The sequence below is a fragment of the Convolutriloba macropyga genome, chromosome 1, assembly GCF_964194025.1.
Source record: "Convolutriloba macropyga chromosome 1, txConMacr16.3, whole genome shotgun sequence".
In the NCBI taxonomy this organism is placed as follows: Eukaryota; Metazoa; Xenacoelomorpha; order Acoela; family Convolutidae; genus Convolutriloba; species Convolutriloba macropyga.
Window position 1 is genome coordinate 50,460,577 of NC_134468.1, and position 26,428 is coordinate 50,487,004.

Below are 26,428 nucleotides of genomic sequence, written 5' to 3' on the forward strand. Positions count from 1 at the left end.
TCTAAAGTAGAAACTTTTAGCGGGGGGAGGGGTTGGTTTTCTTAAAGTATCCGTTCTTTTAATTATGCCATTCCTTTCCTCAGTTATTCAAATGTGATTCATTTCACAGAGTACAATTTCATGAAGGAGTTAATACCGATGATTTCTAGAAAACTTATTTTGAACAACTCGATGATAGTGGTACATGTAGATTTGAATTAACAGACAAGCATCTCTTTGAAGACAAAGACTAAATTAAGAGAAAAACTAAAAACAAATGGATGAGATGATAGCAATTGTGGGAGAATTATACTGTATACAAATTAGGGTTTAAAATGGCGAGAGAGCCAAAGCCCACTACAGAACTGAAAATCCAGAGCAGAATTCTATCCAGCACCAGAGCGATAAATTTCCACTCTTCATCTTGATAAAACTGCCGCCTTTCCACTTTAATCTTTTTCTGAATACTTTCAACTGTTGAGCCCAAAGTTTTTATACTGTTCAAAGTTTTGTGAACTCTTTTCTGTTTTAAAAAGTTCACATTCTGGAAAGAAGTTTCGTTCAAATCTGTTTCACAATTTTGTGAAAAAGCATGAAGATCGCTGCAGGTCTCAGAGGGCAGAAAAAGCATTAATTCATGAAATGAAGTCTCTAAATTGTTCCAGAAACACAATTTCTCCCCAACTTGTTTCCGTTCACGTTTTCTCAAATTTTTGGATTGTTTTTCCTCGACCAGAGCTGTGAACTGCCAGTCGCCTAATCTAAAACATTAATGGAACAGCCTTATTTGTTATAATAACAATATTTTAATCGCAATCTAAATAAGCGCTCTGTTTTCTTAAGTCTCCGTATCCAATATTGATAACAGGACAGCTAACATTTGACATGAAAAAGGAACTTATGCGTTGAATTCTCCTCATTTGAGGCATTTCGAACAAAGCAGCTTAGAGGGAACTGTCATATCCAATTAAAATTGAAAGTGGAACTCGAATTGATATTATTGTCATGGAGGCATATCTGATATAATAATATTGTCACACCAAATTCAACAACCACCTCAAGTTCATTGCAGCGAAATGATCAAAAATAATGAGCAAAACAGCACGAAACTCTATCCAGTGAACTTGCTTAATCTTCTCACGTCAACAGTTGTCACCAATGGACATAGGGAACTCAAATTCAAATAGGTAAATACACAAATAGGCACCAAATATTAAACCCTGTCTACAAGATAATTTACTCATTTTTGCCAGATAGATCAACAAAATTTTTGAAAATTCGTACTGCCTTTCAACCTTGAGGCCAAAAATACATTTGCACTAAAAACATCATCATTTTTAGTGCAAACATCATCAGAAAAATGACGCCGAGATTACAAGATGGAGTGCAAAAGCAGCAAGCGAGTCAATCAAAATCTTTCATAAAGACCCACAAGGAGGCTCGGTAATGTGCGTTTGCATAATGTTCTGCCCCGCCCATTCACATTTTGACTTCATTTTAATCAACCAAATGAAGAGATACGAAACTTTCATAAATTCACCTACTGTTCGAAAAAAAATGTTTGAGAAAAAAATGCTATTCAATCTACTAATTGAATTAAATAAGGCTCTGCAGCATTAAAGTGCCGAAGAGACCTGCCACAATATAACTACTAGATAAGACAAACAACAAAATATACAAAAACAAAAAATCTCAATCATTCACTTGTCCTTCAGCAGAAAACATATGGGACCTCTACTTAACTGAACTGTATAACGAGTCGAAAATTTATGAAATAAACTCAAAAGTCATTACAACCATTTAGCTTTTAACTTAAAACTAGATGGATTTGCATACAACTTATCAGGAAGACAAAGGAACCTGCCAATGGTTAGATCAAGTCATACTAAACAACAAATACAGTGTAAAATTGACAAGTATAGAAACTCACCAAAGTTTAGTGGAATGATCAATTACTACGGAGTCAACAATTTGAAACGGAACCCTCACAAAACAGAGGTTTCCACTTGAATTCGAAAGAACAAAAATCAAAAGTAGTCTGAGAGGGAGTCAGGTTGACACAACCCGGAACACATTTAGGAGTGTATCTGTATCAAACAATAGGTAATAAACGGCGCTGCCACGAAGTAAGAAATAAAGTCTCAAACCAAAATAACCTGCTACGTCTTCTAACCACAACGAGCTTTGGAGCCGATGCAAGAACTCTGTGCATATCGACCATCAGTCTGGCTATATCAACCGATGAGTTTGCATCACCGGTCCGGTATAGAGCTTCCCATGCTCAGCAAATCGACATGAAACAATGAGAACACTAATGTGAAAGAAACAACAAGAACAATCACTGATTGTTTGCCGACGGCCAAATTATAGCGTCTATAAACGGTGGCGGGGATAGCCCCTCCTAATATACCCCCTGAGTGGCTGCGTGAAAAGAAAACAAATGACGAAACAAAGGCACCAAATGTTTGATCAGAATGTGCTCCTGCTACAACTTTTATCGCGACGCTGTTTCCTACCACAGACCGGTCTCTAAACGCACCAATTGACCACCACAGAAGCATGATGAGGATACTCTTTTCTGAAATTCGATCAACTTTAAACAAGTGGGACAAGATGCTGAACCCACAAGATCCTTGTGTGAAGCATCAGAAGACATGGCATATTGACATTTGGTGCAACGAGGATGCGGCCACAGAAGTATCTAAAACTGTTGTGACGTGTCTGAAGTGCTACAGGTGCAGTGGACACGAGCAAAGAGATAAAACAAGGAAGCAATGTAGAGGCTGATGCTAGCTTTACGAAGTAGATGCGACCATTAATTGATGAGACTATGTCACAAGAAGTTATAATTTTGCAAAAAGAACAGAAAGGACAAGTTCAGAGCTGACGCCTACAAGAGGAGCATCAGTCAAATGCAACAACAACCAGAAAGCAAGTGCAAAATAAATGAGTCAAATTCACAAAAAACATTAAGCTAATCACTGAGAAATTTGTATAATTCCCCCCCCCCCCCCCCAAGGGAGCTGTCATTAAAAAGATAAAGTGACATGACATCAATAAAGAACCACAAAAAGGAAAAAAATTCAATAATCACACAATTTCTTGGTATTCTTGTAGTATGAAGGTCATAGAACCATTAGTTAAACCATAAAATTGTTAATCAGATCTCTCTGTTCATGTTTCCTTACAAAGACAATGGGAGGTGTCATTCATGAGACCCAGCTACGTTTTTTACAAATAAGATTAAAATGAGGCAATGTTCAAAAATTATTCTAAAAAAATGAAAGTCATAACAAATGTTAGGTATCAACTAAAAGAATTAGAGAGGTCCACTCGAAAAATGCAGGCAGAGTTGAAGCCATAAAAAATCATGAGCTATTCTCTGAAAATTAGACATATGTTCATCGGGCCTGATCTGAACATAAATGGAACCTATCATTAATGGAGTCTTGATATGAAAAACAACTTGTATAGCTGACATATCAAACAAAAAACAAAAACTGCTATAGAACAGAACACGAATGCTAACAGATAAGAAAAATTTCCCATAGAGAAAACAATTGGGCTACAATTAACGTAAATTCATTTTGACTGAAAAAATTATGTGTCAGAAAATTAAGCTGGCCAAGTCGCGGCTATCGGGATTTAATCAGCGCCAGTTCAGAGAAATTGCAAGTCTTGCATCAGTACTGTATTACAGATCTGATCATGTCAACCTTCAGGACTGGCAAGTTTCCAATCAAGTTTTGGCAAAGAAGACTCGCCAAGTCTCAAGACATGAAACACCACGTGATCAGCACTGATCTTTAACGCACCTCTTGAAATTTGTTTCCGGGAGGCACCTTCAAGAACAGTTTCAACTGCTCCAAATCAACGAACAATTGGAGATTTTTTTTAAAAAAAAACGTTTTTAGTGCTTCTCCAGCTTCGAAGCTTAGTAATAACACAAAAAGGTACTGAACGTAATCAACTTTAGTAATTCGACTTAATGAAGTAACAATGAGGCAACATCCATTTAATTAGTTCTGCCTGATGGAGAGCAAATGGAGGCGTATTGCGGACTCTTTCGCAGCAATAAAGCACTACATGTCGGAACTAAGTTCAAATTTGAATTTAGGTTAATTTATTTTTCCCAAAATTTTTTGCCACATAAAACTCATCCTATAAAAGCTTTGCAAGCAGCACTTTTGGATTTATATAACAATTTTAGATCAATAAACTTCGCATAAACAAGTTCAGTTGTTCTAACAATTGCTTTTGAAAAATTCTTTTTTAAAAATTATTCATATATCTTTGAGATCCCAAATTTTTTTATGTTAAAAATCTGAGGAACGTCTATGCAATTTATTATTTTTTTTCATTTCTGCCTAATTAGTATGCTACAATTTACTGCGGAAAACAGTGCCAAGTACTCGCCGAAAACAGCTGTATAGTAAGTGAGACTGATGAAACTTATAATCTTTTTCCAGTTGAAGAGCAATAAAACAAAATAACAACAAAGTGTTCTAACTGAAAAGGTTCCATGAATATCCAGAGAGGCAGTGTGAAGAGGAGGAAGTTTTTGAGTGGGAGTGGGAGCTGGATGGGGGCCTGTGTCTGGAAGTGTACGTGTAAGATGAAGGCATTGCAGAGGAGGGAAGCGACTACTATGCTGAAGATGAAGACCAGATATCTGTTCAGAAGGGGCACGTGGTACGCACTCTAAAACAATCAATCAACACACATGTTGTTCATTTTAACTTCTTGCATCTTTCAGCTGCAGGAAAAGAAGCAAAAGGTCCATAATTCAAACCATTGTGAGGCTTTTCTTTTTTTTGCAAACGGACCATTACTCAAACTATTGCGAGTTTTCTCTATTTTCCTCGCAGAAAAATAATTCAAACTATTGCAGCGTTTTTTCTTGCTCCTTGCATAAGTACCATAACTCAAACTACTGCAATCTTTTTCTTTTGCCTTTCAAAAGTAGCTTAATACAAACTATAACAATGTTTTTCCTCGTTCCACGCAAAAGGACCATAATCAAAACTGTTGAGACATTGCTCTTCTTCCTAGCAAAAAGCAATGATTCAAACTATCGTGACGTTTTTTTGCCTTGCAAAAAGTCCATAATTCAAACTATTTCAAGGTTTTTTTTCTTAACCCTCGCAAAAAGACCAAAATTCAAACCATTGCAGCGTTTTTTCTGTGTTACTCGCAAAAAGACCACCATTGAAACTACTGCGACATTTTACTTTTTCCAGGCTAAAAAGACCGCACTATTACGACGTTTTCTCCAGCTCCTTGCGAAAAAACCATAACTCAAACTACTGCAACTATTTTCATTTTTCTCTCAAAAAGGACCAGAATCCAAACTATAGCGACGTTCTTCCTAGCAAAAGGACCAATATTTGAATTATCGCGATGTTTTTTTTGTCTTCGCAGAAGTTCATAGTTCAACGTATTGCAATTTTTTGTCCCTCGCAAAAACACCATAAATCAAACTAACATTTGTTTTTCATCCTCACGAAAAGACTATAATCTGAACTACTGCGATAAATTTAATTCTCTTCGCAAAACACTATAGTTAAAACTAACGAAACGTTTTTTTCCTGTTCCTCGCAAAAGTACCGTAATTCAGATTTTTGCTCATTTTTTCTTGTTCATCGCAAAAGTACCATAATTCAAACTAACATTTGTTTTTCATCCTCACGAAAAGACTATAATCTGAACTACTGCGATAAATTTAATTCTCTTCGCAAAACACTATAGTTAAAACTAACGAAACGTTTTTTTCCCTGTTCCTCGCAAAAGTACCGTAATTCAGATTTTTGCTCATTTTTTCTTGTTCATCGCAAAAGGACCATAATTCAAACCGTTCCACCGTTGCTTTTGTTCCTCGCAAAATGACCAGAATACAATTTTTCCAATGTTTCTTGTTTTCACATAAATTTCCATAATACAAACTATTGCAATGTTTCTTCTTAAGAACTCACAAAAGGATCATAATTAAACTAATGCGACGGGTCTTTTTCCAAGCCAAGAAAACACTACTTCAACGTTTTCTCTTGTTGCTTTACCAACGTTTTTTAACTCATACTACTGCAACGCTTTTCTTATATTTTCTAGCAGAACTAATTCAAAAGCTTTTCTCTTGTTCATCGCAGAAGGGCCATAATGTCAACTGTCGCGACGCTGTTCTTGTTGCTTAAAAACTATTCCAGTCCATAATTCAAACTATAGCAAGCTTTTTTTTGTAATGCTCGCAAAAGAATCATAATTAAACTACTGCGGCAATTTAAGGAGACAAAATTCAAAAAGACAACACTAGTTCAACGTTTTTTCTTATTCCTTCCAAAAACACCATTACTTAAAATTATTGCAACGTTTTTTTTCTCGCAGATGGGACCAAAAATAAAACCCTGGTGACGTTTTTTCTTGCTCCTTGCAACAAGACCATAAATAAAACTGTTGCGACGTTGTTGTTCTTCCTCGTAAACGGACCATAATTGGAATTACTGCGATGATCTTTTCATCATCTTCAGGAAAAATCACAATTTTGGTTCTCCTCGCAAAAGCTCCATAATTAAAACTATTGATGTTTTCTTTTTCCTCTCAAAAGCAATTTAAATTACTGCCACGTTTTTCTTCTTTTTGCAAAATGAGGTAATTCAATCTACTGGGACCTTTTTCTTCCAATAGGTCCATGATTAAAACTAATTCAAAATTATCTCTAAGACTATTGCTCTATTTTGTCTATTCCGAGGGTTTTCTTCTTCCTCGCAAAACAAACATAATTTGAAATATTGCGATGTTTTTTTGCAAAATTAAAAATTCATTGTAGTGCAATTCTTTTTCTTGTCCATCTCAAATAAAAAATTTCAAACAAAAGCAACGTGTATCTTGTTCCTCGGAAACATATTACAATTCAGACTGTTGCAACGTCGCTCTTCTTCCTCGCAAAAGAACCATAACTTGAACAGTTGTGATGTTTTTCTTTCTCTCAGCAAAAGGTTGAAAAAGGTTCATAATTAATACTATTGCAAAATTTTTTCTTGTTCCTCGCAAAATTACCACAATTCAAACTACTGAAAAGTTTTTCTTGTTCCATACAAAAGACCATATTTCAAACTGCTTCGAGGTTTTTCTTTTTTGCAAAACAATCATAATTTGATTTATTGTGATGTTTTTTTTTCTCTCTGCAAGTCACAATTCCAAGTATTACAATTTTTTTGTTCCTCAAAAAAAATCACAATTCAGACTGCAGACTGCTGCGACGGTGTTCTTCTTCCTCTCAAAAGGAACAAAATAAGAAACATTGCAATGATTTTCTTTAAATTCGCAAAAAGTCCATAATTCAAACTGATGCAAATTCTTTTCTTGTTTCCTGCAAAAAAATCAAACTATAACAACGTTTTTTCAACCTCGAAAAATTGCAACAAATCAAACCGTTGTGACGTTCTTTTTCATCCCAGCAAAAGCACAATAGTTGATACTTCTGTAACGTTTTTTTCCTCGCGGAAAGTCCATAAACCAAATTATTGCACAGTTTTTCCTTAAACCTCGCAAAACGTGCAAAATTAAAACTATTGCAACGTTTTCATTTGTTCCTCGCAAAGAGACCATAATTCAAACTAGTGCGACATATTTCTTTTTCCTCGCCAAAAGGACCGCAATATTGCAGCGTTTTGCTTTGTTCCTTGCGAACCGACCATAATTCAAAGTGTTTCGATGATGTTCTTCTTGCTCACAAAATGAACATAATTTGAACTATTGTGATAGCTTAATTTATTCTCGCAAGCGTCCACATTACAAACTATTGCAAAGTTTTCTATTGTTCCTCGCAGAAAGACCATCTTTCAAACTTTTGCAACTTTTTTTTTCTCCCCAAAAGAAGACGGCACTGTTTCAGTGTTTTTTTTTGTTCCTTGCGAAAGTACCATAACTCAAACTGCTGCAACGCTTTTCTTTTTTCTCGCAGAAAGTACCAAAAGCAAACTATCGCAAAGTTTTTCCTTCCTCCCAAAAGGGCCAATATTTGAATTATCGCGATGTTTTTTTCTCTTCGCAGAAGTTTATAATTCAAAGGACCGTAATTCCGACTATTGTGCCCTTTCACTTTTTCACTGCAAAAACACGATTGTTCAAACTATTGCGGTGTTTTGCTTTTTCCTCGCAAAAAAGTCCGCAATTAAAACTATTGCGACGTAAACAACGTTCAAACAACTTGTCATCTAATAGGATTCAGGACAGACAAATTAGGAATTGTAAATTTCTCGTAGGATCATGCTTGATTATGATTGAAATTGCTGGAGTATTTTTTAAGGTAACAATTCGCGGTCGACTATGTTTATTTTTTCAAAACAAGTAAATTGAAAATATAACCCAGGGGTTAACTATTACAAGTTTAAAATGTTGTATACAAAATTAGTCCAATGTTAAAATTCAAAATCAGTGGTTCCGTTTTTTTAAGGTAAAAATAACTTTTGAAGCCACCAACGTTCCTTTCCAACGGTACAGGTTTGAATTGTTGGAGCAGATGCTGTTTTAACATGCGTTTAAACTGTGAGCGTGGTCTGATAATCCGGACTTCACGCGGAAATTTATTCCATTTTTGGATGCTTCTTTTTTGTACTGATCGACTGCTCGACCTTAGGAGAATTAGCCGTTCAGTTCTATTGTTTTTTCTTACTAAGACATTACCACTTAGAAAAAAAACTCTCAGTGCCGTCTGATTTCAATAATGAAATACCATTCCTAAGTTTTGAAACACTCATCTGGCTTATTAAAAGTTCTGCAGGCAAAATGTCAGATTTTACTAAGAGATCTCTAGATCTCTCAAACTTTTTTCTGATATAGCAAACTTTAATTCCCCAATCGATTTGTCGATTAATTCGCTGCATTGCAGAGAAATTCAAGTTCTGAAAAAATAAAGCACTGAAACGACATTGTTCGTGAATGACATTGAGAAGTGACCTTAGGAATCATGGTGGACACCATGAGTAGTAGCATGGCAGTGGAGAGAAGGATGGTCATGGCCAGAGTGATCCTCTCGCAACAAGCACTGGGCAGGTAGAAGGTGCATACTGTCAGCAGAGATGTGATCACAAGGGGGATGATCAAATACACTGTGTAATACAGGGGCTTCCTAAACAAAAAATAACAATAAATCCATTTTTTTTCGTTTTCACCCCAAAAGCAAGTTGTTTTTGTTCTCATGGAAGTATGCCGATCAACTGATGCTTGATTTTGCTATCATATTTAATTGTTTAATTTAATAACAAATGGGAATTTTCACAGGAGGGCTCCGATCTAGCACAATGGACGTCTAGCAGAATGAGAAAATCAGAAACAAAGCCAAATAAATCCTGCTCTCTGATTGGGCAGTGTTAAATGCATTGTCTAAAACGTAATTTTTGCGAGAAATTTTCAAGCAATTTCGTAAATAAAATAGCATAACGAAAGTCTAACATATTCACTTTTACCCGCCTAACAAAACGTACATTTGGTACACTTGTATATTCTTTCCAAAAACATATTTTTTGTCATGTGACATGACTCTAGTGAATGCCAGGCTATTTGAGAGATAGAGAGAGAAAAAATAAGGAACAATTTCAGAACGAATTAAACTTTTGAAAAACATTACTAAAACTGTCGAAATAAAAACAAAAACTTGTTTGCTTCAGTTCAAATAGAGGGATATTGGAGCTTGTATTTCAGAAGAGCAGGTTTGCTCAGTCAGACTGACCGAGTTTATCAACGATCAGCAAAAAAAACTTGTTCAAGAAAGAAAGATAAAAAATGCCATGATTTCAGCGTTCGATTTATACAACTGTTTACATATAAACGTTACCGCTGACTTGGAGGGACAGAGTTTAGCAAAAGCATATAGGTCATCTCAGTGATTTTTAATGCTTTTAGTCGTACCTTCTTCAACTAAACCCCTTTCTTTTCTCATCAGGTGAAACTTTTTTATCCCAATTCTAATTTGAATTGATCAGTATTCGTTGTCACAAATTATAAGGAAGAGTTAGTTCAGCTATTATGAGCCTCATAATTTTCCAAAACCTAAACTTTCATGGAAGCTAATGCAATCACTTTTCCGCGCTTCGGAATAGAATAAAGAAGAGAATTAAAGGTTCTTTGGACCCTTTGTATAAAGTTTACGACAAATCAATCAAAAAGAAATGATAAACTTTGAACTAAATAGCTCTCTAAACACAAAAGGGTGTCGTTACTCTATTGCCACCTCCTTCCGCTGAAGAGAAGATAAAATCATTAAAGGGTATGAAATGATACTATTTTCCATTATAACCCCCTACATTGTCCAGCGATCATAGTTGAGGAATTAAATAAATTCCCCAGCACTTCTCAATTGACATTTAATGATAAACTGACGCCAATTGATTTAAGCTGCTGATGAACGAAAACAACTCAGATCAAGGAAAATTCAAAGAGTCGAGGGCACGAGGGCAAAAAAAATCAATGAAAAAACTCAAATCTAAATTAAAATAATATTAAAATAATTGCACAGAAAAGAAACCCACAACGTAAAAAATTACTGGAACAAAAAATTGAACACAAGTATAATCTGGTGTTACTTATATAGCAATTAAAAAAACACTGAATTCCGAGCCATATCAACGAGTATACAATTGATGTTAGTCTGGCAGTGTAATTATTTAAATGGATTTATTATTCACATATTACAACAGAAAACTGGAGTTAATTTAAATTATGTCGCATATCTCAAAATAAAAATTAATTAAGTTTATAATGTCAAGCCAACCAGTAAACAGTAGTTCTAATTCATTTTCCAAATTTAAAGTCACGCCATGTTGAACAAGTAACCTTCCGCAAAAAGGGTTCATTTTGTAAGCTGAGCAGAAGAACGTTCTAAGTTGCTTGGGGAAACTTTTTTGTCTTGTTTGTTTTTAATTTCACTTGGTAGCCTTTAGATTTACAAGTAATTTAAATTTACAAAAAAAGTAAGAATGACAGTAAGGAAGAAATTCAATTTCTTTTTTGCTTTAAACATCGTATCAAAGCTGGTAGATACATTTTTTATGAGTAAATTTTTAAGAAAAATTTCAAAGGCGTCAAAATTTTTAGTTTTAATAGCAAACGCTAATGGAATTTTGTTTTTGTGATATTCTGCGTGTTTACTATAGCGTCAAATGGTGATAAATATCAACTAACACCTAACATATCAGCAATAAATAAGTGCACAAGCTGATAAAAAACATTCTGAAAATTATGACTATTCAGCAACTCCTAATTCAAAAATCCAATTTAAAAAAGCTGAGACGGTTCCCTCTTTTCTAAAAAAATATTGACAATGGTCCCAATTATCGCTTACTTTAAATTAAGACCAAATAATAGAGATCCAAACATGTAAAGAACGCTGTGCCAAAAGTCTTTTGGACAACAAATTTTTTATCACATGACTGCGATGCATTTCAGCTGTTTAAGACAGAGCTTAGTTTGTGACAAATAATTATAAAAGAACAATTTCAAAATTGATTAACTTTTGAAAAGAATTACTAAATCCTTGTAAACAAAACAAAAAATTAATTACTTCATTCAAAATAGAACTATCTCAAGCTCTTTTTAAATATTTCAATTTATTTCAATTATACCGATAGAAATAATAAAATGCAATGAAAAAAGTTGGCGTAGAGAGAAGACAAAAACATGTAATGATTCCAGTTTTCGCTAATTATAACTTTTTACATATAAATGATACAACTGACTTTGACGCAAATTATGTATAAAACATCCTGTAAATCATATTAGTTATTTTACGGCTTGTAGACGTAGTTTCTTTATATCAGTCTGTTTTTCTCTCACAGCGAGTAAAACTTTTTAATCCGAATTTCAATTTCAATTAATCACTTTTGATTGTCACAAATTTAAAAAAAAAGTTGTTCTCAAAACCTAAAAATTCTAATAAAAAACTGCAATCAGTTTCGGACAGCATAAGGAAGAGAAGTAAAGGTTCTTTTGACCTCTTGTTAAAAATTTACTACAAATAAAAAAAACAAAAACTGCTGCCTAATTATCCGTCTAAACACAACAGGTGACCTTTTTCCTAATGTAATCTCCTTTTGTTGGAGATGAATTCATTACGGAACTTGAAATGATAATATTTTTTATCATAAACCACTACATTGTACGATGATGAGAAATAAGGAACAAAACAAATTCCTACGCAATTCTCATTTGGCATTGAATAACAAACTGGAACCAGTTTTGATACTTAAAATGGTGAAAACAATAAATATATTACGAAACACTCAAAATCGAGGGCTAAAACGTCATATCTCTCACTAAAAAAATTGCATAGAAAAGAAGGTCACGACTGCAAGAATTACTGGAGTAACTCAGCAGACTGAAGCAACAAGAGAAGGAATAATCTGGTCCTACCTATATGACGAACAAACTTACATAGTAAAGAACAAAATTGAGCACAAAATAGTGGAAGTTCAAACAGCCGTTTCTATCATATATCTTCTGAACTTAAATTAAATTTTGAGTGAAACCACACGAAAGTGTAAATAAGAGAAGAAGATACAAAGATGTTAATTAAAAAGATCTTCAATTTCGGTTTCCAAAATCAATTCTAAAGTGGAAAATGGGCTCACACTTCAATGCATTAGATACAACCAGAACAAATTTTCAGCTATAAGTAGCAACATTTTTCAAATAAGTCAGCATGAGAATTCCAAACTTGTAAGATATTAATTCAGTTCATTTTAATAAGATCTGATGCCAACCGAGCTTAACTAAGCTTCCAGTGGTTCAATGAGAGAAACTAAAATTGCGTCTGAGGTAAAACTACAATAGTACATTTTTCTCTCAATTCTCAATTAAAATACGCTCTTTTTAATAGCTCTTGTAATAAACGAAGGTCAATTGCTTTTTTGTTTTAAGCCTCTCATCTACGCTGATAGATTGTTTTAAGAGTAGTGTTTTAAGACAAATTTTGAAGGCGTGAAACTTTTTGGTTTTCATAGCATACGTGTTTAGTTTATGCATAAGATGATTGACGAACCTTGATTATTTTACTTCTGATTTTTCTCTCAAGAAATTGTACAAAATAGTGTCAATATAATGATTTATTCAATCAAAACTTCTAATTTATCTAACTGTTGTATCTCTCCGCATAAGATATTAATAGGCTTAAAATAAACTAAGGAACACAACCCGGAAATAAACATGGAGGATAGCAACATTTCGTTAAATGTTTTGCTATATGAAAGTTTTGCTGTTTCGCGTGGTTTCAATTGATTGCACGAGAGGGTATTAGGCATTAGATATTAGGCATTTGCTTAAAATGACATTTAAGAAAATTAAATTAAAAATTTGGAAATTAAAAATGGGAATAGAAGCAACTGCTTAAACGTAGGGTGAAATTTGCATAAAAATGGGGAACAGAAAATACGGGAAACTTCTCTATCGCACCGCTTGAAATCAGAAGTACTGAAACTTGTTTGACGTAAGTTTAAATATGCCTAATGTGAGGCTTTGAAATTCGATTTAAAGCATTATTCATTAAAATTGACAAATGTGATGAGAAAATTAAGCTTTGATCGCAGCTCTCAAAAAAGTAACCTGACGAGGTGGAGGTAGAACACTATGGCAGAGTGGTTTCCAGTCTTGCACTGGGCACAGTCCACAGATATAGTGGATGTGAGGGCACTCTTGATGGTCCACTCACTGTTCTCCCAGTACTGACTGCCTGTGTAGTCTGCCTCCAAATACTTACTCTTTATCACCAATTGAGACACGTCAAACTCCAGTGTTGTAAATACTGAAATAATGTCTAATGTGAATCATTATATATTTGACGTTTTTTAGATTTGCAAATTATCTTCAATCGGTTCAATCAAACTTCCAAAAACTCATCTTAGTTTTTGTTTCCATTTTTTATTTTTAGCGACTTCGCAACTCCACTCTCATTGGGTGAGTTTAATTCAAAAAAACATAGCCCCCTGATGAACAAACGCCACTTTTTTTCCGGTGACATATATCCAGGACAGATATGATTCTGCCACAAAAACCTGTCTGGTAAACACCGCTGGTTTGTCCCTCTACTCCTCGAGTGGGAACAAATGCATCTACTTCAATATCGTGTTTCATATCAGATTTTTTGTCCCACAACACCCTCTTATATTCGTTTTTAGGCTAGAATTGCTCAGTCCTCAAAATGAAGAGATTTTAAATTACACCTGGTACTACCTTGTCCATTATATTTGAGAGTTTGTCCATTATTTTAAAGAAAACAAAAAACAAAAACGTTTGTTTGAGCAATTGATAACACAGCTGGACTAATTACCCAATACAACAAAAAAAACTGAAAATACACCCGGTCATTACTGGGGATTATCTCTTCCCAAGTGTTTCTTTTACTCTGCGCAGACGTGACACTTTGTGACACTGTAGATTGGTTGAGTTCGAGTAAAAGTTTGAATGACAAAATCTGCACTGCAAGGCCAGTGAATATTCATTCTACAAGTCAGGATGAGTAAGAAACAATACAGAAGCAATGAACTTTGAATGTTCGCTCTGTCATTGGACAGCTGCAGCTCAGATGACTTTGTACTTTATCTCGGGTGTTGTTTTTTACAATCAATGGCGCAAATCGACAAGCGCATTATCGTTCTTGTTCTGTTAGCAGGATTAAGGACACGGTAGCGCAACAACCCCGATGAGGCAGGACGAGTTTTGGCAAATTAGAGATTGAAGCTGTTTAAGCTCAAAATGTATTAGAGAGAATAAGATAAATTAATTTTAGAGATACCAAAGATGAGAAAAAAGTGAAGATTTAAACAAAAATCAGTCGTATTTATAGTCTGAAAAATGACTATAACATTTACAGTTTACATTTGTTAAAAGGTGAATGAATCAAAAATCAGGCGACTTTGGGGCGTATTTTGGAGCGCATTAACATATATCACAAGTTGAGCTCTTAAGCTCTACAATATTTTCTAAGTTCATTTCTGTGATCCAATACCCCACTCAGATTGTTGCCGCTAGGTTAGAATATGGACTCGCCCAATAGTTGTTCTCAATGTTATTCTACTTTCTGCAGCGACAAAGATTTTGTCAGAACATCTGCTGCCATTTCGTCTGTTGGCGTGAAGATGAATTTGATTGAGTTGTCATCAACTCGTTCTCGGATGAAATGATATTTTGTGTCGTTGTGTTTTGATCGTTTATGAATCACCGGTTTAGTTGCAAGCTTTATGCAACTCTGGTTGTCCTCTCCTATGGTTGTGGCACACACTGTTCGTACCCCAGTTCTTTGAGAAGACCACGCAAGAAGATGGCTTCTTGAACCGTGGCAGCTAAACCCTGGTATTCTGCCTTACAGGATGAGAGTGACACAGTTGATTGCTTCTGGACTTGCCAAACGACAGATCCCCCACTGTCTAGCAGCTTGAAATATCATCCTGTGGTCAATTGCCTATCATTGAACTCACCAATCCAGTCTGCATCTGTTTCGCCAACTAGTGTTGATGGGAAAAAGAGTAAAAGAGATTTAGTATATTGAAAATATCTCAACACGCGCTTACCAGCTTTGAAATCCTCAACAGCTGGGTAACTCATGAAGCGTGATAAGACATTTGTGATCCACATGATATCTGGTCCAGTTTGCTTAGCTAGGTCAAGTAACGAACCTATTAGACTTCTAAACTCTTGTGAATCAACTCTTACCGAATCATCTTGAGCTAATTCAAGTTTTAGGTTTTTTGCTGGTGTTTTGCTTGGTTTGCAGTCTTGCTTAAGGAATTGTTCTAAGAAGGTTTGAGTGTACTTTTCGTGATCTAAAGAATTTCCTTTTTCTGTTTTCAGAGTTCGCGTTCCAAGAAACCATTCAAGATCTCCTCTGTCGTTCATTTTAAACTTTGATTCTAGTGAACTTTTCAATTTGTTGATCTCTGTTTGACTATTTCCTGCTATGACTATTTCATCAACCCAGGTTAGAACGAGCAGTTCTTCATCTTCTTTGTTTTTTTTTTTGAAAAAAACAGTAATCGTGTTTACTTCTCTCAAAATCTTGCTGAATTAGAAAAGTTGAAGGCTGCTGATACCAATTTTCGGCTGCTTGCTTCAGTCCATATATTGATTTTATAAGCTTACAAACTAGCGTGTTTCAATTACTGTCCATCTTTTCAAAACCTTTTGGTTGCTCTAGATAGACCTCTTCGTCTGTTTTAGGATGCAAATGAGCTGCTTTTAAATCCATTTGTTTTAAAAAGAAGTTTTCGATAGCTGATAAAACTAGTAGAATTCTAAAAGTTCCAGGTTTGCTTGTGGGAGCAAAGGTAACCTAATATTCAATTCCCTCAATTTTGAGACTTTTTTGATTTTGTATACCCATCGAACATAATTTTTAGTCATTTTTCTTTTGGAACCAAATCCCAAGTTCATTTTTCATTGAATGTTTATATCTCCGTTTTCATTGCTTCAAGCCATTTGTCCTTTTCTTCCTAATTAATAGCGTTTTCGAAAATTCAGGCTCGATGAAATGTTTTGTTATTGTGCTTAGAACAGCATGAGAGGAGATTTTACCAAAGCGTTATGGGAGTACTCTAGCGCTATCACTTCGCTTAAGTTCTCTATCTTGTTCTGCTTCCTAACTCAGTCTTTTTATTTCATCGTACTATAACCAAAGTTGTATGGTCTTTTGGACTCCTGAAGGAATCGCTATTTGACCTAGTTTACCTATCATTTGCAGTCTTGAGGGTGGTTTTACTTTTTTCTGTTGCAAATGTTTGACAGGTACTGGAATTTTGAAGGCTTTCTTTGTATGTTTTTTACTGCGACTTTTAGAGTAAACTGTACGTCAATTTTTGAATTTTTGATTTTGGTTTGACGCTAGGACTTGGTTTTTCTGGTTTAGTTTCTTGTTCAACTTCAGTTTCTGTATTGTTTTCACTTTCCTGAACACTCTATGTTTCAGTTGTCTCAACCTCTGAACTTAACTCACTTGAGTTGCTTTAGTCCTGAAGTTGTTCTCTTACTTCGTATAAGCTGTCTTCTATAGATTCGGTTTTATTATGAAAACCTGGTAGATTGTTTTCTTTTGAACCTAACGTATCTAGAAGTGAAAATATGCCCAGTATCTATGTTTTGCAACAAATAGGCTGTTGTGTTATCAGAGTAAACACTGAACAGGCCTTTTGTTGCTTTTGGATCAAACTTTGACTCTTTACCGGCATCACGATTTTTTGAATAGGCTACACAACTAAATGTTTTCAGATGGTCGCTTCTCGGCTTTCTACCCAAAAATTTTTTGAAGGCTGACTTTATATTTTTGTCTTTGACAACTAAATTTCTAGCATAACTGGCTGTATCTACAGCTCAAACCCAATAGTTCTTTGGCAATTTTGAACCTATTGGAAGGTATCTTGCAGCCTCTACCACTGTTCTATTGAAACGTTCTGCAACGCCATTTTGCTCGAGTGTTTCAGGAACTGTGAATTCACGAGCTATTTTTTTGCTGATGCAAAATTTTTTAAAGGCTTTGTTTTTGTATTCTGTCCCATTATGAGTTCGCAAAATTTTTGGTCGGCCATATTGTGCAACATACTTTTTGAAAGTTTGCAATGCTTACGTTTTAAATTTCATAAATTTTACTACTGCGTAGCCAATGAATTCATCTATGATTCTGATTGCATATCTGTTGCCACCTGTACTTGATGGACTCACTGGTCCAATAACTTCACAGTGAACTCTTTCTAACTTTTTAGGGTCTTTGTTATCACTCACCTTTGGAACAAGCTTTTTCGAAAATTTTCCCAAAACACAAGTTTTACAAAAATCTAAAGCTTAGGAAATTTCACCTGTTGTGTTTGCCTCATCTCTTAAGTTCAAATTTCTAATTTTTTGTGCCAAAATTTTGCTTGATACGGGTCCCCACTTACGTTTGAAAAGTGGTGCTTGTTTTCTTTTCTGTATGGTAAGAATAACAATTTGCCTCTTCTCATCACTCTGAAGCTTTTTTTGCTTCTGAGTTTTAGCACTGACCTAGTTTTAGTGTGGAATAATTCGTGTTGCTTTTGAACTAAGCTTGAAACTGAAACTAAATTTGTTTTATACTCTGGTACATGCAGAAATTTTTCAAAAGTCAATTTATGTAGACACCTTTAGTGTCTTGTGCTTCAACATCTACATCTCCTATCCCTCTAACTTTGGTTTTCCCTCCGTCTGGATTGTTAACTGTGGTCTGTAGTTTTTGATAGTTTTCAACCAAGTTTTATCTATCATCAGTGCTGCCTGAATCTACTACTAAATCAATTTTTGAAACTTCAAATGAGCTTTTAGCGCTTAAACTAGACGCTAAGCCTTTATAAGGACTTTCTTGTTGATGTTTACATGCACTTGGTAGATGGCCTTTAGCCTTGCATATTCTACATACATACAGCGCTCTCATTTTTGTAACAACTAGCTGCTAAATGTCCAGGTTTATTACATACAAAAACAATCTAGAACTTCTGGAACTACTAGGCTCAGAAAAAATCATCCTAGAATGTGACTTGAATGACGAGTGTATACCAATTTGATGGGAAGCATTCATTGCTGACATGGCAAAGTGCTGATCCTCCTCCACATCATCTCTTTATCTGCGGCTCTCCTCAAAGACGATGAGACGCTTTCTCATTTCCACAAATATCTCCGCAGGATTGAAGCTCTTCTGCACCACAAAATGCTCGTATCGTTGTGGAAGACCGTTCAATACCATTGCAAAAAACAGCGTCTCAGAAAACTCCTTACCAGCATGATGCAAATGGGTGACCAGTTCTGGCGCTCTGATGCAGTACTGGTGGATGGCTTCATCCTCTAGAAGCTGTAGTTTGACCAACTGCCTCATCAGACTTATGACTGTGGTTGTCTCGTCGCTTCGGAACCGTTGCTAGAGAAGTTGCCATGCTTTCTGGCCATCTCGAAGACCCTTGCTGTTCACACAATCATGCAGAATGAGCGTGAGGCTGCTGTCGTCTAGTGTCATCGCTAGGTGGCACCAGATCTGATTTTTGCAGCTCTCATCTTCTTGTTCAGCTGTAGCTCTAGCTTGAGTCTGTGCCTCGTATTCTCGCCTTTGCGCAACATTGGAATCTTCCCTCAACAATGCTGGCCTGTGAGATAGCTCAACTGTGTCAGTGAGCGTTTTGAGGCGGCCCTTGGTTTGTGCAAAGGCAGAGAAACGAGTGCTCCAGGTTGGGCAGTCCTCTGCCAACCCAATAAATGTCATCCACTTCAGACTATTGTTTGATGGTTCCATTATAAAGTTTAAACTTCCATTTTTCTATCACAAATTCTGATTTAGCTTTTACATACAAGAAAAATCTCATATTTTAGACTTTAAAACTCTCATCAATCTAGAAGAGCAAAAACTGCCAACACTGACACTACAATCTCAACCAAAACTCTGGTGTCTGGGCCTATAACCTGTTAGCAGGATTAGGGACACGGTAGCAAAAAAAACCCCCGATGAGATAGAGCCAGTTTTGGCACGTTAGAGGTTGAAGCTGTTTAAGCGCATTATGTATTAGAGTGAATAAGACAAATTAATTTTAGAGATTCAAAAGAGAAGAAAAAAGTGAAGATTTTAACAAAAATCAGTCCTATTTATAGTCTGAAAAATAACTATAACCTTTACAGGTTAAAAGGTGAATGAATCAAAAATTAGGCGATTTTGGGGCGTATGAGTGGGCCTCATTTCATAAATACGTGCAAAAAACTAGTTCACTTGTGATCGTTCACAAAGTTGTATTTACCATTCAATATTAGTAGATAAATATGAATATTTGGCAAACAGACAGTTCAAAACTGATTCACATTTATTTTCCAAATTGTAAGCTCCAGTGGTCGTTATAGATCTGGTAAGTTTTTTTCTTTCTGAGTTTATTAACATAAGTAATGTTTCTAAGCTCTAAGATATTTTCTAAGTTCTTTTCTGTGATCCAATATGTTCTACTCTTATTTATAGCTCGATATCATATGTGATACAAGTCTCTAATTATATTAATTGCAAATAATTGCATTGCTTGATAAAATTGCGCAGTGGATTCACGATTGTCTTCAAAACTGAGTCAACAGTGGCGTCAGGTATTTCAGTACGAAGACCAGAGTAATCATCCGAGAGATCCTTCACTGTAGGATTTTAAAATGAGGCGGGGATGGTCGAAAACCAATCATCAGACTATACTTGACAAAGTTAGATTTATGATGTTTCTTAATAACGCCCATATTTACTTAAAAATCTCCTAATTACAAGAGCCAGTCTCTTTGAAATATTAAGTTATCAATTAAACTTTAGTTCCACTCTTCCCCTTTTATAGACGCATCCAATAAAAGATAGGTGCCAGTATTATTTGGAACGGTCTATATATCCATCACTCAGACGCCATAAACAAGATTAATTGCTTGGCCTTGAGTGGCTAGCCAACTGATCAACTGATTAGCAATTTTGTATAAATTTGTTTCAAGTATGAATTCGAAGCTCAACAATTATATAACTTAAAACAAACTTACACCCTAGATTTCATGAAAACACTGGTGACGGGTGGTCGCGGAAAGGAGAGAAATCTAGAGCAAACATATTTTCATGGTTCCCATTAACTTCTGCCAGAGAAACCGCTGAGAGTATACAAAAGCAACTTATAGGCATCGGAGAAAATTACTTGCACTGTTCAAACCAAAAAAATATATGGCGTCTTCTTTCGGCAGACAAAAACAAAAACTCCTTAACACATTCTAGAAAGATATGTGTAGTACAATTTGAAACATACACACACAGCACACACATTACACAAACATTACACAAAAAACAAAGAAAATTACACAAATACAAACCCCAACACAAAAAATAAACATTTTAATAAGTTTTTCTTTTTGGCAACTGATCATTAATCAAGGTTCGTCGAGATCAATTAGGCTTTCTTTCTTTTTTTGTAAATAAAAATGGGTAGACTGGTCGAGGCAATTGTATTGGTAATTGCACTTTAAGTACTAAACTTGGAAATGAAACTTTTTTGAAAGATTTTTTTTATTTTTGACGTCTCATTAGCATATTGAAAATATTTCTAAAATCTTGACGATATGTTACCAGCGAGATTGTAAAACAAATGTTGGTTCTAGAAAAATTTAAAGCCGCAATTTGTTTTAGATAATGTCTAATTTTTCGTTTTTAATAATTTCTGACAGTTTCTGCACTCTGCCTCTATTTGCGTCTTTTATTCAAAAGAACTAAGTCTCTCAGACTAACTCTCGTTCTCTCCTTTGTATACACACGTTACAAACACATTCACACACCTATGCAAACACAAACTCAGAAAAAGCCCGAAAAAATTAATTTTGTTTTTTTTTGGAAACTGATAATTACTCACGGTTTGAATCGATCATTTACATCCCGTTTCTTTTATCCGGAAAACTAGGCAAGGAATTCTGTAGGGAATTGTATGGGTAATTGTAAGAGCGACGCAGATACTTGAAATGACCTTTTTCCTAATTTTTTCCAAAAATTTTTATCTTTTTTAATGATTCATAGGCTAATGGGCCTATTCGGGCCAAAATCTTGCAGATATGGTACCAGCTATATTTAGTAAACACAATTTTAGATTTTAAAATGTTTAAAATTCCGATTGACAGAAACTATTAATTAATTTTTCTAATTTTTTTTTACAGTTCACTAAATTTTTACAGAGAATTCTGACAGTTTTTGCACTCTGCGCCTGCTTGTGTCCAACATTTAAAGAAACTTACTCTCTCTGACCAATTCTCTTTTTCTCACCCCTAAAGACACATGACAGACACATTACAGACACAGGCACTTACAGACACCCCCACAGGCACACGCATGCAGAAAAACGAATTGTTTCATCTTTCACAAACACTCTTCGCTTTTTGAATTAGGAGTTTGCTAATCACAACCACCATTTAATTTTTCAATTGACAGAAAAGTCCACATTCTGGAACAGATAAATTTCAATTCGATGACCAATTTCAAAATACATAAGTGAGAAAGGATTTTCGGTTAACTTTCAAAAACAATTTTTGAACATTCGTATGTATTAAGTTTTCCTTGAGATCAATAAACTCTCTAACTCTCAAAATCTTCTTTATTGCATGATAATGGAGAGGGTTGGTTGGAAAAATATAAGTGTTACATTAAAAACACAAGAAAGGATCTTCATTTTTCTTTGCAATGATGAATTTAGTTGATTTGATGTTCATTCCGTAAAATCGTTTTTTACGTCTACGTGGTCTGGAAATTACTGGTTAGTTTTTATGAAGTTTGGAGAATTGCTTGTACAAACAATTCGAGAATTTAGAAAAAAACATATTTTTCTGATTCGAGTTTGACGTTTTCTAAGTTAATTTTTTTGGCTATTTTGAGAGCTCTAATTTGCCTGAAATCTTCTCTTTTCCAAACCTCTGTTCGATATAGAGAAACATTGTTGGTTACAATAGTTTTTAGTCAGTCAAAAACAGACGAAAAATTTTTTAAACAAAACTTAGAGAAAAAACAGAAAACATTTTTTATCTAATAGATTTTTGTTCTAATAGTTAAAATCGTTAGTTTTTTTGGCTTGAAACTGTAAAGAATTAGTCGTGACAATCAAAACTCTCCATAATCAAACTTATTTTACTGAAAAAATCTCCGTTTATTTTCTCCTAAATTTCAACGCGATCTGCCACCCCAATGCCGCCCCCAACCCCCCCCCCCCCCCAAAAAAAAACATGTTTTCCCCCTTGAAATTCAATTTTTCATTCCTATTTAGAAAACTTGTAAATATGAAAGACTAGAAACAACATCAAAAGAATCAAATTGTGCCATTGACAAAATTGCCACCAGGTTACAAAATTTGAGAAACTTAAAAGAAATGTTGACATCTGAAAAGATTATCTGGACCCAAGAACGGTTTTGAAAGAACATGCTCAACTTAAATTGGCTATTTGCTCCACTTATTATTCTCATCAGTGAAGTGCGTTTGAACTCAAAATGTCATGCTTGAGGTTTGCGAAGAAATGTAGAAAAACGATAAAACTTTTGAATTGATGATTTAAATTTTAACCAACCCTAAAAACGTGAATTGGCTGGGAAACTGTTCGTCTAAACTACTTTTTGGGTCTTTTAATAAAGTCCACCACTCAAGCAGAGTATGTTTCGTTGAGGACCAAAAAGGATACAGCTGGGTCAGTTGAAACTATGCAGATATGTTGATTGGACCAATTCGTCAAAAGAAATTAAAACTATATGACTCTAACGCCATTATGTTGAAAAAACAAACATTTCAGATCTTTTGATCATGCTCAACGAGCTGCAAAAATTATTTAGGGGGAATCGTTTATGTGAGACTTTTTGAAGCAAATTGTACTTTAGGTTTTAATAGCCATTTGTTAATTTTCATATTTGGTGAACAGACAAATTTGACAAGATAATTTAAGAGCACATCTGCCCAGACAAGACTGGATTGAACAATCTCTGGTGAATAGATTCTCAAAGTAAGAGTCACTTTACCATGTCGGGACTACCTGCTATTAAGGACATCTGCATGTCATTATAGAGAGGGGTGAAAGTTAATAATTGAAAGGCTTATCCCTCGCCCGCCTGCAGTTCAAACACCAAAACCAATTAGCCAGCCCATAAAACGAACCAACTCAAGCCATAATTGGAAGCATGGCTTCACTACTCACTCTAACATACCATGCAGTACAATGATAGTGGTAGCAGTCAGTAAAATTTGATTAAAAATTCACTTTAAGATACAATAGTGGTTGGAATGATTGATTGATTGCAGGTCACTTTACGCAACTTATCACTGTCTCATTCCATAAAATAGCAAAGCTCCAAATAAAAGTTGAAGCATAACTTCTCAATGAATGTCTTCTGTACATGAAGTATAGACTACATTATGAGAAAAGATTAATAAAAAATTGAAAACAAAATTATGTAATCTTGAATGATCGGCAGCTGCAAACAATAAAAATAAACATACGCTAAACTTTAAAAATTAGATCTCAAATAGACCATTGCATTAGCCTCAATCCCATCTGGCAAAGTATTCAATTCCTGTATCTCATTCCTGACGCAGTGTCTAAATTCTTGAAGATCAATCGAATGAAACACTTAAATAAGCAACAAATTTTAAGATATCGACCCCTAAACCATCTGATCCATTAGGATTTTGTAAGGATAGAGAACAGCAAAAACTATGAACATCTTTCTCCATCAAACCAGCAAAAATTCTATTGACGTGCAACTGTTATGAACCAAGTAAAATTGTCATATAAACAAAATTTGGTTCGTTGCTGCATTTTGGTTAAAAGGCGTCTTAAACTTTTTCCCGTTTGATTAAGTTCTTCGAATTTGCATATTTGCCACATTAATATTGCTATGAAAGAAAAACATCGGTCAAATTGGAATAAAACGAGCCGAATCAAAACAAATTATGAAAATCTAATTTTTCCAAAATTTCAAAAGGGTGGAATATATACGCGAGGCTGGCTTTTTTCTTCAGACCATTTTTCACTTTTTGTTTGCGCAAGGTAGAGCCAATAAGAAAAACTATTCTGTAGCCCTCAGGATCTAGTTTAATTTCTATAAATTATTGGAAAGAAAAAAGATCGCTCAGTGGGGGACACAAGTAATTTTTTATAGTTTCAAGCCTAAAAACAGCGATTTTAAATAATAGACCATAAATTTCAAAACAAAAATCAATTAGTTTGTATTTTTTTAAATAAATTTTGAATAAAAATTGTTTTTCCGTCTCACTGTTTTTTTTTCAATTAAAAAGTATTGTAAGACCCAATCTTTCACTATACAGAACCAATTTAGTTTTGAAAAAAGAAAACTTCAGGCAATTTAGAGCTCTAAAAATAGCAAGAATCAATTACGAAAAACTAAAACTAGAAGTAACAAAAAATGTATTCTTTTAGAGTTCTTTTTCAAAGCAATCTTTCTTATTTCAACAGAACAAATCATTTCGGTATTTTCAAAAAGCGCAGAGAATTAGGAAAAACTGTTTCATGAAATGAACATCACAACCAAATTCATTATTGAAATAAAAAGATGGAAAGTTTTTCATATCTTCTTTTGTTTGTATTCTTTACCTGTCAGAGAAGATTGTTCAAATTAACGTTTTCTCTAGTATAAAGCAAAATTTTGAAAATTCGAAAATTATTTTTCACTTTTTTTACTATGTTATTTTGAAATGCTCGAATTGCTCTTTTCCAGACCTGTGGGCGTTTCCGTAATTTGAAAAACTAAATAGTTTATTGATTCTGAAAGTCCTCATAATAAACAAATTGTTTTTGAAAGATGAAAAAAAATTCATTTCTTTTTCAGTTCACATAAATTGATTATAATTTTCTCTTGCTTTAAAGTGACTTCGCAGAGTGAAAAAGCCGAAACGTAAAACTCAATGATAACAAATTTTCCTTCAAGACTACTAAAAATGATCTCTAGGGACATCCTTTAACGTTCCCTTACATGTTAGACACACATCGGGGCAGAGTGCAAAACCAGTCAGAAACGAGATACATTACTTAAAATTTGCTATATATAGCGGTTTTAAATATGCTTAAAACCAAAAGTTTTGTTGCATAAATTTGACTGATAGCACATCTACGATATTATGCTCATGAAACATCATCTAATATGACAAAAACTTTAAAAAAAAATTCAATTCAATTTTATACAAAACCATTACGTCAAGAATTCCACGCCTAGATTTCCAGATAAAGCAAGCCAGACATAAATGTTCGATGCAAACCAAGCGTGAAGATCAGTTGCCAAATACATTTTTTAAAAAAGATTTTTTTTGTCGGGGTTTTATTTGTTTGTTTGTTTGTTTGTGCGTGTGTGTGTGTGTGTGTGTGCACGCTTTTGTGGGTGTATGTATGGGAGTGCTTGTTTGTGTATGTGTGTGCCAGAGAGAGTGAGAGGGAGAAAGAAAGAGTTAGTCTGAGCGTGGTAGCTCCTTTAAAGAGGCAGAGTTCAAAAACCATCAGAAGTAATTAAAAACAGAAAAAATTTTTTGTTACTTATTGCGTCTTAAAGTCTTTTCAAAAACAAAATTAAAATTTTCATTTCTCGCTCGCAGCAAATCTGCGAGATCTTAAAAAATTAATACTTTTTAATTATGCCCATGAGAGATCAAAAACGACAACAAACATTTTTTTCCGAAAAATTCAAAAAGTTTCTTTTTAAAGCCAACGATACAGTTTTCTCAATAATTCCACACCTTATATTTCGCAAACACGGGGAAAACCTATTTGAACGTGACGCACTTTTAGTAAAAATCAGTTGCCATAAAAACTTTTATAACTTTTTTGTGTTGTTGGGGTTTGTTTTTGTTTGATTTTCTTTCTGTAATGTGAGTGGTATATGTTGCGTGCTTGTATGGTTTGTTTCTGTCTGTATGTTTCAATTTGTACACTTATCTTTCTAGAATGTGTT

General features: G+C 34.6%; 1 protein-coding gene across 1 annotated transcript in view; it reads right to left on the bottom strand.

Annotated features, from left to right (window-relative positions):
* Positions 1-215: 215 nt before the first annotated feature.
* Positions 216-26,428, bottom strand: part of LOC142349709 (neuronal acetylcholine receptor subunit beta-2-like) — a 154,042-nt gene continuing 127,829 nt past the window's right edge. The window contains exons 4-7 of the mRNA XM_075401443.1: positions 13,570-13,768; positions 8,932-9,103; positions 4,490-4,680; positions 216-740 (exon numbers count right to left, since the gene is read on the bottom strand). Coding sequence (XP_075257558.1) covers positions 287-740; positions 4,490-4,680; positions 8,932-9,103; positions 13,570-13,768 — 1,016 coding nt within the window. The 3' untranslated portion in view covers positions 216-286. The remainder of the gene's footprint in view (positions 741-4,489; positions 4,681-8,931; positions 9,104-13,569; positions 13,769-26,428) is intronic.